The 16,236-nt window shown below is 46.2% G+C and overlaps 1 protein-coding gene across 3 annotated transcripts in view; it reads right to left on the bottom strand.

Moving 5' to 3' along the window:
- Nucleotides 1-16,236, bottom strand: part of LOC144754997 (protein FRA10AC1) — a 312,415-nt gene that overhangs the window by 60,717 nt on the left and 235,462 nt on the right. For all 3 annotated transcript variants that reach the window (XM_078643391.1, XM_078643392.1, XM_078643393.1), the window contains exon 12: nt 9,966-10,087. In XM_078643391.1, coding sequence (XP_078499517.1) covers nt 9,966-10,087 — 122 coding nt within the window. The remainder of the gene's footprint in view (nt 1-9,965; nt 10,088-16,236) is intronic.

Here is a 16,236-nt window from a genome sequence, read left to right as displayed (position 1 = left end):
TGGTCTGGACTTCGTTTTTAAAACCAGAAATGCGGAGCCACGCATGTCTCCTGATCATAACACTGGTGTTAATAGACCTGGCAGCTGTATCTGCTACGTCTAAGGCACATTTAATGGAGGCGTTGGTGATTAGCTTTCCCTCCTGTATTAATTGTTCAGCCTGTTCTTTGTAAGTGTCAGGTAAATGCTGGAGAAGTGTCTCTAAGGTATCATAGTGTGCCCTCTCATACCTAGCTAACAGGGCTTGCGTGTTAGATATTCTCCATATGTTAGCTGCCTGTGCGGCTACCCTTTTCCCTGATGCTTCAAAGATCTTTGATTTTTTTTGTCGGGAGGTGGAGCTTCCCCAGTTGTTTGTGAGTTTGCACGTTTACGTGCATTTGCCACCACTAAAGAATCCAAAGGCAATTGTCCCTTAATGAATGTAGGGTCTAGTGGCGCTGGCCTGTATTTCCTCTCTATTCTGGGGTTAATGACCCTTGCCTTAGTGGTGTCTTTAAATATGTCTCCTGCATGTTTAAGTACCCCTTTTAACATAGGCAGTGTCTTAACAGATCTTTCTGATGTGGCAAAAGTGTCAAAGAGGAAATCTACAACCACAGTGTCTGCATGCATGTCCACATTGTGATGGAGGGCTGCCCTTTCGATTAAGGAATTAAAAGCAGCTGTGTCCTCTGTAGGGGAAGGCCTAGCAGGGTATGCAGGTGTATCAGGAATGGGTTGAGAGTCACCGGGATGTACTGGATCAGCCCATGGTTGAGTATGACTGTCTTGGTCAGTGTCTACTGGGTAGCTGTATTACTGATCATATTCCTCATCCACCTATTCATCTGAGTGTGCGGGTGTATATGAGTATGGGTTAGGCCTAGTTGGTTGAATAGGCTCAAATAGAATAGGTGAAGTAGAACAGTCCATTTTCTTTTGAGTGGTATAGTGTAAGCCTCTTTCTGAGTCTCTGGTCTGATCTTCCTCTTGTAGAGAGTGAGTTTCCCAGAGTTAGGGTCGATGTAAAGTTTTGATTGTTCAACTGATTCAGGGTCTGGATGTAAGACTTCTTGTTCAGCAGTTCTTGGTGTTTTTGCCAATGTCTTTTGCTTGGTTTGTTTCGGTTAGATGCCGCTTTTGGGGTTGATCGCCTTTGTTTTTGACGAAGGTGGGAGGCCAAACTTAATCGGTCCGATGTTCTTTTGTGGTACTACAGTTTGTTTCAGTAGTGCCTGTTTCTTCGGAGCTGTACTTTTTCCCATTTCGATAGTCTTTTTTGCTTGATTATGGCCTTGTGGCCTTGTGTCGATTTCGGAACCGATAGTTTCGGATCGACGCTCTTTGATGTCGTTTCGACTGCCTTTTTCGGGTCGATTTTCTTCGGCTCGATCGTTTTCTTTTGCTGAGCCATTTGTTTGTCGCCTTTTTGTTTGGGGTCGACAACCTTCTTTGGATCGAGTCCCTTTTTAGGTCTCGCCTTTTCCATTCCGCAGGAATAGATTGCAGAGAATTCTAGTGGTCAAAATACTCGTCAAACTATGGCTTTTTCGGTGCGGTTTTCTTCGAGTTCATGTGGCCACAGGCACCCGCTTTTGGGCCATAAACTTTTTTTCCACGAGCTTTTGTTGTTTTTCATTGGCTCTTCACTTTGTCCACGCCTCATTGAAGCTGCTCCCTCCGCCCACCTTCTCTCTGTCCTGCGCATGCCTCTTGCTTATCTCACCGTAGCACGACAACATTCAGACGTGCACTCTTTCCAAGCATACCCCCCTGCCTTTAACTCGCGGAAACACGCACACTAAACACAAACAGCCCACAGACTCTCTCCCATTCACGCACGGCAACACGCACACGTCGACAACATTCAGACGTGCACTCTTTCCAAGCATACCCCCCCCCGCCTTTAACTCGCGGAAACACGCACACTAAACACAAACAGCCCACAGACTCTCTCCCATTCACGCACGGCAACACGCACACGTCGACAACATTCAGACATGCACTCTTTCCAAGCATACCCCCCTGCCTTTAACTCGCGGAAACACGCACACTAAACACAAACAGCCCACAGACTCTCCCATTCACGCACGGCAACACGCACACGTCGACAACATTCAGACGTGCACTCTTTCCAAGCATACCCCCCCTGCTTTTCACTCGAGGAAACACGCACACCAAACACAAACAGCCTACAGACTCTCTCCCATTCACGCACGGCAACACGCACACCAAACACAAACAGCCCACAAGGAGCATAAGACCAGCACACGTGGTAGTAATGAAAACTATACAGAGTCCAGCCGCTGCGCACCAAATTCAATCTTTTGGGACTCACATGTAGCTTACGTTACGAGCAAGATGGCTACCGGGGTTCATCCAGCCTATCAGTGCCAAGCATTTAAAGCCCCCGTGTCCCTATTACACAGAAGCCCAGCACCATAGAGAGACACAGGACAGCTGGCACTCTCCTAGATGTCCATGCTCTACAAATCGGGACACTAACGATAAATGTATTTTTGGTCAGAGGAGTTAAAACACCCTTTTGTGTCTGCAAATAAATCATCATTTTGGGACAGAAATAACAAGGAACACCCATCCATGCAGTTATTCAAGGACAGAGGTCTGAGGATAACTAGCACCAAGACAGGTAATAGACTGTGACCGGCACAACTGCAAAAATTATTCACGCACGGCAACACGCACACGTCGACAACATTCAGACGTGCACTCTTTCCAAGCATACCCCCCTGCCTTTAACTCGCGGAAACACGCACACTAAACACAAACAGCCCACAGACTCTCTCCCATTCACGCACGGCAACACGCACACGTCGACAACATTCAGACGTGCACTCTTTCCAAGCATACCCCCCCTGCCTTTAACTCGCGGAAACACGCACACTAAACACAAACAGCCCACAGACTCTCCCATTCACGCACGGCAACACGCACACGTCGACAACATTCAGACGTGCACTCTTTCCAAGCATACCCCCCCTGCTTTTCACTCGCGGAAACACGCACACCAAACACAAACACCCTACAGACTCTCTCCCATTCATGCACGGCAACACGCACACCAAACACAAACAGCCCACAGGGAGCATAAGACCAGCACACGTGGTAGTAATGAAAACTATACAGAGTCCAGCCGCTGCGCACCAAATTCGATCTTTTGGGACTCACATGTAGCTTACGTTACGAGCAAGATGGCTACCGGCGTTCATCCAGCCCATCAGTGCCACGCATCGAAAGCCCCCGTGTCCCTATTACCCAGAAGCCCTGCACCATAGGGAGACACAGGACAGCTGGCACTCTCCTACATGTCCATGCCCTACAAATCGGGACACTAACGATAAATGTATTTTATACATTATAAATAACTTTTATTTCAATATTAATTAATTAACAAAAAAAAGACATTTATATTAGTAAGATATATACATCTAAGTCACGTAAATAGAAAACATGTGGCATTACAAATGCTATAAGTGTCACATTTGCTAAAGTTAAAAGTATTGGCATAGTAAATCACAAAACATAAATATAAAATGTCATTTACAAAACCAATACCTCCAAATTTCCTACTGCGAGACCTATTGGCAACGCCAGTGCTTGTTTGTGTTGGCAGCTGTCGACGCCGATGTTTTCGGTTCGACGTCCTTTTGCCTTGGAATAGATGTAGGGGCGCTGGCTTTTAGCTCGACGACCCTTGTGTTCGACTCCGATGGGTCGATATAGTTTGGCCCGAAGACTGTATTGTCGACGGATTTCTTCGGTCTCGACTCCGATGGATCGACGTAGTGTGGTTCGAAGACCGTGTAGTCGATCAGTTTCGGTTTCGTTTTCTGTTCCACCACTTTTGGTTTCGATGCGACCAATTTCGGAGTACGTTGATCCGATGGCTCTTTAGTAATATTCTTAGCCGAGCTGTATTGCGGGGCTATAGAATGTGTTTCGAGATCTTGGCTAAGGCCTTGTGGCGATGCCTTGACCTGAGCCTGTGGGTCCATGGAGGTATAGGTGTGGGGCGCCGTACTCACGGTTGGGCCCGGTGCGTCACTGGAGTCGTCCTCTACGGCTCCAATCACTTGTTCGTCGTCCCCTACCTCGACGATGTCTTCTTCCTCATCGATGTAATAGTCTGAGTCATGCTCCGATTCTTGATCTGACTGTTCTTCATATTCTTCGGCTTCGGCAAGATCTTCGTCGTCAAAGATATTTTCTGGCTCTGGCGCTTGTTTCTGCATGGTTAGTCTAGCGGCCCGTCGAGTTTGAAATGTCTTTTTGGAACGAAATTGGGCACAGGCTAGACAGTCGGATTCATTATGTTCTGGCGATAAGCACTTGTTACATACGGGGTGCTTATCAATATGTGGGTATTTAGAGTTACAAAGAGGGCATCTTTTAAATGGGCTCCGTTCCATCGACGACTGGTCGCGTGGCGCCGAGAAGGCACGCAGCCCGATTCAACGTCCCAAGTTGTAAAAGTTTGTAAAGAAGTCTGTCGGCACCAATTCGAGACAATACCGACGATACCGAAGGCCTTTTGGCCTTTAGAAAGTGTAGTTTCGATTCCGAACTTCGAGTAAAGGAAAGTACATCCGAACCCAATGGCGGAAAAAAATAATCTGAGGATGGAGAAGATGCCCATGCGCACTGTAGTCCAGGGGAGGAGCCACCTATCTCGTGATACTTCGAAGACTCTTCCAGGACAACAATGTGCAATCATCCGGACCCAACACTAGGCGGCGATCTATGCACAGATATGAATTCAGCAGCCCACATGCCTCGAACATACTTTTTACATTACATTTTACATTACGCATTGCATTATTTCTGCATAGCATACTACCTGATTGTTGCATTACGCATTGCATTAATTTGCATAATGACCTACCTGATAGTTGCACTAAGAATTGCATTATTTTGGCATTTACGAACTGCCTGATTGTTGCATAACAAACTGCATTAGGTTTACATTGCGAAGTGCATTACAAACTGGGATGTATGGCGTTACAACACATGCTATTAGCACGCATGCTGTTACAACGCAAGTGTTACAACGAAAACCATTACAACGCATTACACTTGGGGGTGCTGGATAGTGAATAGCTTAATTTACTATTCCAACTCCAGTCCCCGTGGACACAAGGGAAGGTGTTCGATAGTAAATTAAAACTATTCCTTATCCTAGAGCGCCCCCCAGTGTAATGCGTTGTAATGGTTTTCGTTGTAATACATGCGTTGTAACAGCACTGCGTGGTAAAAGTTGCGTTGTAAAGGTTGCATACCACAAACTGCATAGCCTTGCATTAGGACCGCATTGGATCATCTAGAATTGCTCATTAATACTGCAAGCCCCTACAAGGGCTTGTGGCCGAATAACCGGCCAGGTGAAATATTACAAACAAGCATATGGATTTTTATCGTGTGGTCTCATCGTATATCTTTTTATATAAACATATACTTGTTTTTTATGAAACTCGTGTGGAGTCCATTTGTGGTGTCATCATTGGGTTACTGAGAACGGGGTTGCAAATACTTTACACATTTGCCTTGGAGATAAGCCTGGCTGGTCGTGCCAAGCTACCAAGTGGGGGAGCCGAGGCTATCTGAGAAGGTGTCCTTCCTTTCCCTGACTTAGAAGCAAGGGTCCATATTTGGCCTAAGGTACCTACCTCAGCCAGATATAGACCCCCAGGTCTAGCCGTGGGCTAGAGAGAATTTATTGCTGAGTTGTAAGGAGTGTCACTGCAAACAAATAATCTCTTTGAAGGACATTTGTGTAGAAGACAGATAAATGTTCTTCTCATGGGATTGTACAAGAAAAAAATTACTCCATCATATATCTATATTTTGTTTTATTGTTGAATTGTTTTCTTATAGGTGTTTGTATAAATATGGTGTACACAATAAAAATTAAGAACCAGGAGGGAGGGCATGGCCAGGTGCCGAAACAAGATAGCGCACTAGAGCAGAGCTCCAGCTTAAAATGGTGAATCATTCCCCATCTGTCATAATCCTATGAAAGTGCAGCAGCGACAGATTCGACAGCCACCCCCAAAGACAAGGGGAGTGGATTATGCTTGTTGTCCCCGAACTACGATGCCATGACAAGATGAGCACAGCGGAGCGAGGCAGGTGGGAGTATTCCTGAGGGCTGCGCGGAGCATTGATCCTGGGCCCAGAGTGACCAGTCGGCCTCCTATGCAGCATTCAGAGCCAACAAAAGTGAAAGGGCCCCCAAGTAGCCAACAGAGCTGCTGTTTGTTTTCATTTGCAGAGTTTTATATAGCGCTGGATAGACCTGGAGGTTACCAGAGCGTCTTACATGAGGATTAGCAAGTTACAAAATTACATCAGTTACTGGAGCCTAGTATAACATATGAAAGAAACAGTGTTACACAGTAACATGAGTTACTAGAGCATAGCTTAAACATATACACACATCTTATGGGGTATAGAAGGAAGAGGGGAAAAGTAACATGGGGTTGGAATGAAGATCGGGTCAGGAAAGACCGGAAAGATGGAAAGTAATTCAGTGGAACTAAAAAGACAATGTGAAAGTCAAACAAGCCGGCTGATTCGTCAGAAGGCGGGGAGGAAGGAGACAAAAGTCTTCCCAAATGTCCGTCTGGGTAGGTGACGGCTGAGGGGGAGATCCACAGCCAATCTCCTCTATAGCTACCTAGGTAGCTCCACCGGGCATCAGCCATATTGCTAGGTCTCCATGGTCGGTAGAATATTCACGATTCCTCGGACGTTGCTGAGGTAGGTTTCAAATTCAATCACGGGAATGGGAGAAAAGAAGGATTGCAGTCCATAGAACCCCAAGTGTGTATAAAAGAATCAAGGAGGGGTTAGATTCCAGGGGATTAGAGCCAAAAAGGAAATCCCTAGCCAGGGAGCTCCCAACCGGAGCACCTCATCCGTCGGCCATCTTGCTGATTAGTTAGTATGGCAGCAGATTCACAAGCAAGTGGATGCCCAGGGTTGGAGTAATCTTCTACACAGAGGCCGATATTAATGCTGCCTTGTCTCTTTGGGCTTCGTCCGAGCACCACCTCTTGAACTCTTTCCTGTCCTGGTGGGTGAGCCAGATAGGGGTGGGAGGTGGGGGATATGTGCGAGGTTTGATCGGTGTCAACTCCAGGTGCTGTCGCACTCGTGACCTCTGCTCGGAGTGGGCATCCCCTTAGATTAATCTTGTGGAGATGTCCCCACAACTTCGGGGGTAACCCGCCTTTAGGGGGAAAGGCCTTCTGTTGTTAGTGTTGAAGAGGTTTGCACTGTCCCTCCCTCCTTTTGCTGATAAGCCAGCCTAATTGGACACTATAGGCTGGGACCCCCTTCTTCCAGATCTCTTCCTCCCTCTGGGCTGTCCCTGCGGGGGAGCTAGTTTCCCTCTGCTGTGTGTGGGTCTCCAAGTCGAGGGTGTTCTCTGCTTGTGTAGCTGAATGGCCTTCATGGTTCTCAAGAATTGTAGATAGGAGCCTCGAAGCCTCGCTCTGTTCCACTGGCCTCCACGGGTGTCCGCCTCTCCGACGACGACTTTGTTGTTTCTCCATCGGTGATACGGTGAGATTTTAAACCCCGTGCTCTCCAAGTTTTCCGAGCTGCTCCCATGTCAGGGAACCGCCTTAAGGCTTGCCATGGGTGACTAATCTTGCTTGCTCGCCATGGAGCTTCAGCGGATCAGGTCCGCTCTGCCATCTGGGCTGGCCGACATGCTGTGGGACGGAGGTCCCTTTAGGATAGCCTTAAATACCTTAATGCGAGGACCTTCTAAAGGGGGCATTGCTCTCCCAATTTGAAGCTCTATTACTGGGCGGCACAGTTGCTGGTGATCAATGAGTGGGCTTATGTGGACCAGCATGAAAAGCCTTTATGGTAGGCTGAAGAACGCTCCCAGCCCAGAGATATTTAAAGGTGTTATACCGCCACATCGAGAGTATAGTGGGGATGGCACAAGGCACTGGGGTGGGACATTACCATGGAAATACCACTGTGGGATGCAGATCCACTGGTGGATGTACGAATATTGGGGGGTTACTGGACGTGGGATCTGATTGGAATAACTAATGTGGGGTCCTACGGGTGAAGTCAGGAATGGTCTCCTTTGATTAACTGCAAGAACAATAAGAAATGACGGAATTCCAGAGGTTCAGATAGCTGTGGATTAGGCATGTGCTGACCAAGTGTATTGGGCATCTTGACACAATACAGGAGGAGTCTCCTAGAATTTAGGCGTCTGGCCGCCCTGCTTTACCGCCACATAATATTCATCATGTATGCCCCTCTAGTCAGGAATTGTAAGACATCACTGAGTTGGTTGAAGGACAGATGGGAGCACCTAAAAATCCTTGAGAACCATGATGGGAAAGAGGCATATAGATATCCGAGGGAAGTGGCGATTGAAGAGGGTTTCCACCTTGTACAATTCAAGATACTGCATACTATACAGAGACAACACTCCAAGCCATGGGTAAATTTCACAAAGGCAAGTACCTGAGAGGGTGTGGAATGACAGGGACCCTGTTACATACTCTGTTGGAGTGCCCGAAATTGGGGTTGTATTGGTGGACCATTCAGGGGCATATGGAGCAAGTGGTAGGAACTCCGGTGGTCCTCTCCATGCAGCTGGTCTGCCTGGGTATATGGAGGGGGAACAGACACTACAGAGATATTCCCTCCTGATTAGTAATATTCACGGACATTAGCTAGAAGGGACATTGTGCAGGCGTGGGAGACAGAAAGCGCTCCGAGTGCGACTAAGTGAGAGTTGAACATGGGATGGTGTATGCTAGTGTATCGAGTGATGTATCAAGCACAGGGATGCCGGAGGAAGTTTGACAAAGTATGGGGCCAATGGATGAAGGTGAGAGAGCAGGAACCTTAATGGATGGTTGGTTGGGTAGCTGGGTGACGGTACACAGGGTCAGAGGGATGATATGTAATGGGACGGACGAAAGGGGATCGGGCAGACGCAGAAAACGACGCCAGTTGTTCATCAAACTATTTTATGTATTTGTGGAGTTACTGAAGATGTCATGTTATATAATGATAGATCTGTACCATTGGCAGTGCATTGTCTCTTTATGAAAGCTTTTAAAAAAATTAAGTAAGAACCAGTGGGATAAAGAGAAGAAAGCAACCCTGAATTTTGGAGCTGGAACACGAGTTAAATGGAAGCTCTCACACCACTTACAAGGGATTTGAAAATTGAAAAAATAGATTGTGATGGACTTTGAAAAATATATTAGGCCATGGTGAATAAAGTAGACAGAACTGTATACTGTATGTTTGAAAGCTATGTCTCTGCGAGATTAGAGTGTATCAAGACATCCTGCATTTTTTGGGTGGTTTAATGCAGAGCAATGAAAAGGGAGAAAGTACTGTGCAATTTCCAAGCATGTATTTTGAGCAGGTATGTGGTTGGAAATTGATGGTATGAAATAGATTGTAGCTGTACACAGCATCTCTGGGTAGAAGCTTAGAGGATATTAAGTGCTGCGACCAGTGTCTGCCTTAAGACACTTTCCGAAGCATAAGAGCTAGCATTCAGCATAGACGTTCTAAGTAATGAAACAACTTAGAACTCTGGCACAAGTGTGATATGCTGGTACAGAAAGCATCCAGTAGCAAGTGGCAGTTACCAGTACCAAAAGCTCAGCTGTTGCCATTTGCTGTACGCTTGATGCCATGTGACTTTGATGGGGAGCCTGAAAGAAAATGTCTCAAAGGGTCTCGTTATGCCTTCAAGCCTCTTTAGTATATCAAGGCATGGGTAAAAGGTTGCTGCTGAGACTGACTATTGTGTCTGACGACAGAGACCTGCAATGGCAGAAAGATCCACTGGTACCCATTGAAGTTCACTGATGGGGAAGCTTCTGCAGTGAGGGGTGTCAGGTCCATAATTTAGTGAAAGTTTAAAAGGTAAACACTAGCATAATTAACAATAATAATTTAGCATTTACCTTTCCTGTTCTTGTGTTTTCTTTTTGGTGAAAGAGATGATTTTGACTTTTTCCTTGGTGGGTCTTCAGTTGTTTCTTCAGATGGTGGTTGTTTTTTATTTTTTGGTTTGATTTCTCGCCTCCTTCAGTGTGAAATAAGAAGGAAACTATCATCGTTTTTCGTCATTTAAAAACGTTTGCACATGTGAAAACAATGGATATCTGGAAATAGTAAATGGCTTGTCAACATACAAAGTTAATTCGTTTAAATGGGAGCCTCACTGTACTGTTTATTTTCTATACACTACAATATGACCCACAAGTTATATTTTTTTAAACTGACTCTACCTCCCTTCCAGAAAATAACTACTTCCATTATCAAACAAAACAGTCTAAATTATGGGACAATAAAGAAAATAACATGAAGTTTCTTGAATCGATTAATGAAGATCTTTTCAATAAAAGAGCCAGTCCGTTTACAGAAAACGTTTGTACTGATAATGCCACTTTGTAACAATTGGATAAGAAAAGTTTAATACATCATCATCTTCTAAAAGTCCATGATAAAACATATGCAAGTGATTACAATGACTGTGTTGTAACCCAGCAATACTATTTGCTCAGCTGGATGGAAACGGTTTAAAATGACATCAGTACCACAAAGTTCCTGTCTCTTAGATTTCCCTTTAGTGTCACTGGATATTCATCCTCTATGTACCACCTAAATTTACAACAGCCTTATAGTTTTGATTTATGTTTAGAGCACAACAATTACCCGAGGGCATCACGGTGCTGTAGCCGGCCGGCCAGAGCTAGACCCTATCTATAAGTCGGCCGGCCAGAGCTAGACCAAAGAAAGAAAATGCTACCTATAGAGTATAGAGCCAGGTTTTGAGTGATTTTCTGAAAGGCAGCAGCTCTGGGAAAGCCCTCAGGATTTGAGGAAGAGAATTCCAGAGTCTGTTTCCAGCAATCGAGAAAGCTCTCTCTCTCCATTTCTTCGTTCGGGTCCTAGACACAGTAAGCAGGTTACGATGTGCCGATCGCAGGTTTCTACCTGGAATATGCCAGTGAAACATATATTTAATCCCCACAAGACTGAGGAGAAAAAGGGCCTTATGTCCCGTACAGACTGCTCTTTGAACATAATGCGCTTTCTGGTGGGAAGCCAGTGTAAGGCCATTTCATGTGACAATCTCAATTGGGGCCAAACTATCTGATGGGCACGAATGAGAAGCAACAGACTTTAAATAGGAAGGGTTAAATAATGGCACACACTGTTCCAAAGAGATGGCACTGTGCAAATGTGGTAATCTTTGGGAAAGAATCTTCAAGAGGCACCGTAGCTTCACCACCCACTGTCCCTGGCAGTGCCGCCAAATGTATGTACAAACGCTGCCTATTAACCATCATACTCCCAGGAATGTGACAATTTGGGCTATACCTTGCCACATAAATCAGTAACAAGAGCAGCGGCGCACTGGTATTCTTTTTAAAGGATACTTAGATTGCTAACACGCTGCTGATGTGCTGTGTTGAAAAATAAGGCAGACAGAGCTATCACTTGTTGTATTGTAATAATTATGTGACGGTGCCGAGCACCAGCAAATACTGGCATAGATTAAACACTGCCGGTAATCACTTTGCTCAATACTGATCGAAAGATTTATGCTTACATTTCACAAATAAGCTCTCTTTGCCCCCTACTGGTCGTCTTGTTATCACACTATTTTTCTTTTCCAGGCCTATCACAAATGTACATACTATACTGCTGCTTAGGCATCTGGATACAGCTCAAATACACAAATTTACTTAATACAAACATCTTCCTAATGGCTAGAAATGCCTGTGATAAGAGTTAGCTGGCCTTTTCTCTGGACTGCACTTTGAAAATATAATTTTAAAGAGCCAGTTCTTTGTGAATTAAGAGACTACCCTGAAAATGTATGGTTTCTAAGTAGACTCTTTCACCCCTCAATGTTGGAAGGGGTACAACCATCACCGACCTCCAGTGGCATCTCACATGGTGTCTGTGCCCCAGCTCTTTTTGCAGTGGCCCCACCACCTCAGCCGTTCAATACACAACAAAACAGACACTGCATCTTGCCATACACATGTATTTCCTCATCTACCATTCACTGCAAAGTAGTGGTTGTTTGAGACAATACAGAAGCCTACATAATCTGCATGGAGGTTGATTTGGTGCACTGTTTCTACTGGATCACACAAAAGGATAGGATTTGACACTGTGGAGTACTCCATTTTTATAAGTTTTCTTTATCTGTAAGGAAATATCCATGTTTCCAGCCCTTTCTGACCAATTGTGAAAAGGCAGTGCCATATCTCCTTTTTAATCATTATTGACTTAATCAATCTGTGGTGTTCCTCAAGGCTCTGGTCTACCACCAACTTTAACATTCATCTGATGTCTTTTTAATTATTGATTGAAATGTCTGGTGCGGGATCGATAACTTCGTTGACAATATAAGTCTTTTTAAACTCGAAACACCATCAGCAAATTTAAGTGCCAAAATTCACCCACCGCCTTATCAGCAAGCGGCAATCGAATCATGACCAATACATTTAATTGGAATATCTCCAAGTAATACACCGCAATAGTGTGGTCAATGAGGTAGCTTGACCTGAAGTTTGTCAAGGCCTCATGGCAACCGTGAAAATCATGGGTTCTATTATGATTCAGACACTACACTGATTTTTCAAATCAGTGGCATCACCAAGGCTCATTTCTTTTTGGTAAAACGGTTAAACTTGCACTTCATTAATGACAAGAAACGCTGGATTTAAACATATTCACTGTAAGCCTATACTCAGAGTGACATGAATCCACTACTGTTGCATCATGTTCACACACTGAAGAACACAGAGAAAGTCGCACCTTCTGGCCTATTCAGAGGTAATGACATTTTGTAAGGAAGTGGTGTATATGTCTGAATTGTCTGGTCGGGCGCTGTTCCCATCTCACAAATTATGCATACAAGAATTTGCAGTAGATAGGAGGAAAGGCAAGCGGACTTCTAAATTCGTGCACCATGGCCTGGTGCTCGCAAAGAGGAGCATTGAAATAGCTTAGAATTTGTGCATGGAACACAATGGGAGTAGGTGGCTACAAGAAGCACATAAGCAGGTCTTCGGCTGAGAGGGATATTAGGGAGAAGGTGAGATGTGTGGGGGCAGTGGAAGGCGATTTGAAAATATGTTCAGTTAGGCTAGATTTGGTGGATTACTCATCCGAAAGATTATTCCCACGTTACTGGGAATGTGCTTGTGAGGACATCATGTCTAGGGGTAAAGTGCTCGGAAGCTGTTGTCATGGAGATACATGAGCAAAAATATTAAAGGGTAACTGAATTGGTTCCTACCTGCTGCACACTAGTATTGTTTGCAAAGCTGTGTTTAGCTGTGTTAGTTGTGAGCAGCGCGGAGCTCCTCTGTCACCCGTTTTACCATTGCACCTCTTGATTGTTTTAAATTGAATTTCTCAGTGCTTTGCACCTTTTTAACAACTTATTAACTCCCCTCATCTTATTGTGCCTGACTTACCCCAGGTTACATCGCGGGTGATTAAATACCTGCTTCCTCTCCAGGGTGTGTCTCCCTGCCCCGGTCCACTGCGGCTGACGTGCCGATTGCTGTGGAGGGCAGGCGCCATCTTGGGTGAGGACCTGGATCCCGGCGGTGCGGCACGCTGCGGTCTAGCTGGGGGTGGGGTTAAGCCATAAATTGCAATGGCCTACCGGACGCACAGCGGACGAGCGCGTCGACGGCGCGCCTACGGTAAGCCCGTCTGCGCCCGTCCGCGGCCGGCCGGGGCAAGGGGCATGTTACTCTGCCCAACTTATTACCTATACCGCCTCTGATTTGACACGCCTGCACTCCCAGTGGCCAACCGCCCGACCATACTTGCTAGATTAGACTCATTGGGACTGTTCTGCCCCCGAAGGGCTTTCCCGGAGTTTGATCCTCTTTTAGCCATGGCCCCTCCATCTGCTATGCAGATCCCCTTGGCCGCCCCTCCCCCTCCCGCCAAAAGAGCCGCCAGTTCCAACTTCACAGTGAGCTACTTGAACACCCGCTCGCTGGTCAAGCACCAGCTGGAGATTTTGCAGCTCCTGTACTCGGATGAACCTGACATGCTTTTTGTCACCGAGACTTGGCTTAATGAGGAGTCTTCTCCGGACATCCTCGCGGCGGTCCCGCCGGGTTATTACATTCTCCAAGCCAATAGATCCTCGGGTAAGCCGGGTGGCGGGGTGGCAGCCATCATTAAACATCCAATTAGATTTTCTTCACTAGCTACTGCCAGTGTCCCTTTGGTCAACTGCCTTATTCTTAGATTGGAATCTCCAGTGGCCCCCCTTATCTGTGTCCTGGTTTACCGCCCCCATCAGCCTATGCCCAACTTCCCGTCAATGTTTGGTGACATGCTCTCCCAGCTGGTCATTAACTCAAAAATCCTGATTCGAGGGGACTTCAACTACTGGCCCTCTGATGACAGAGAGAGTGTCTGTTCATCTACCTTTTCCGACTTGTTATTTGGCATGAACTGCTCTCAACATATTCATTTAGCAACTCATGTTAAGGGCCACATCCTCGACCAGGTTTGGACCTCTAACCTGTATATCTCCTCTCCCCTTGTTCTTCCCTGTCCTTGGTCGGACCATTCCATTATTACCTTCTCCTTTGCCGTTACCCCCAATGCTAGTCGTACCCTTGAGGGCAATCTTCCAGCTAGGAACTGGAATAGGGCTGACTTGGGTACCTTTGTCACTTTACTTAGCGCCTCTCCCCCACCTGAGTGCGATTCTTTAGACACTCAAGAGTTAGGCCTGCAGCGCTGGCTCGAATCAGCTAGTGATACAGTAGCCCCCTTTAAATATGTCAGGTTAAAGCGCCCCCATGATGCGCAAAGATGGTTCTCAGAGGAACTTAAAGTAAAGAAACTTAAACTTAGACAGGCTGAGCGCTGTTGGCGACGAGACTACGCCCCTGACAAGAAGCTGGTATTCACGACCCTGCTCAAAGACTATAAGCTAGCTATCCTGCAAGCCAAAACTTCCTATTTCTCCAAGAAAATTGTAGACTCAGCCTCTAAGGCAAAATATATTTTTTCCATTGTGGAAGAACTATCGCACCCAGATAGGATTACTATTAAACCTCCCCCCTCCCAGGCACTCTGTGATTCCCTTAATTCGTTTTTCATTGAAAAAGTCACTAAAATTAAAAACAGTATTTTTTGTCTTGCCCCTCCTGACTCATCCACTCCAGTCACCACTCCTGCTGTTCACAATCTTCAGCAAATAATAAAAAGATACCCCCTATCTCGGAGGACGAGTTTCTAACCCTGCTAAATAAGGTGACCTCTGGTTCCCCCATTGACTGCTGTCCCCCCCATGTTCTGCGTGAGGCCTTTACTGCCTGCCCCATCCCCCCTTATACTCTTCTCAACAACTCACTCAAAGTGGGCCTGGTCCCTAGCTCTTTTAAAACCGCTGCTGTGGTGCCCATTCTCAAGAAGCCCAATGCTGATCCATCCCTTATGAACAACTTTCGCCCCATTTCCTTACTCCCTTACCTCAGTAAAGTACTTGAGGCTCATGTCACCCACTTCCTGAGCTCATTTATTGAGCACTCGCAGTTCCTCGACCCGCAACAGGCCGGTTTTCGACCTGCCCATTCAACTGAGCTGGTCATTCTCTCAGTGATGGAGGAGCTGCGGAGGGGCGCGGACGGTAACATCAGTCAGGCTTTGGTGCTTCTGGATTTGTCGGCTGCCTTCGACACGGTCGACCATGATATTCTGGTCGGCCGTGTCGAGGAGGCCGGCATTCGGGGATTAGCCCTTGATTGGGTTCGCTCGTTCGTGAGTAATCGTCACCAGGCTGTCCGTCTTTCTCAGTTCTCTGCTGACAAGGTTGGGTTGACATGCGGTGTCCCGCAGGGTTCCTCTCTTTCCCCCCTCCTTTTCAACTTGTATCTTACCCCCTTATTCGGTCTTTACGAGGCAGCAATGTCACTGCATTTAATTATGCAGATGACATTCAACTGATCCTCGATATCGACCCCTCGGACCAACCCATCCATAACTTCCAGTCTACTCTGTGTCATATCAGCGATTGGATGGGGGCAAATCATTTGAAACTCAACCCAGATAAGACTGAATTGGTTCTTATCGGGGGCGCCTCCAACCCGTGGAGTCCTAACTTTTGGCCTACTAGTCTAGGTCTCCCCCCCCGTCCTGCTGACTCTGCTAAAAGCCTTGGGGTGGTCATCT

The sequence above is a fragment of the Lissotriton helveticus genome, chromosome 5_1 (assembly GCF_964261635.1).
Source record: "Lissotriton helveticus chromosome 5_1, aLisHel1.1, whole genome shotgun sequence".
Lineage (NCBI taxonomy): Eukaryota > Metazoa > Chordata > Amphibia > Caudata > Salamandridae > Lissotriton > Lissotriton helveticus.
Note: the sequence above shows the minus strand (reverse complement) of the source record. Positions and strands in the feature narration are given on the sequence as shown.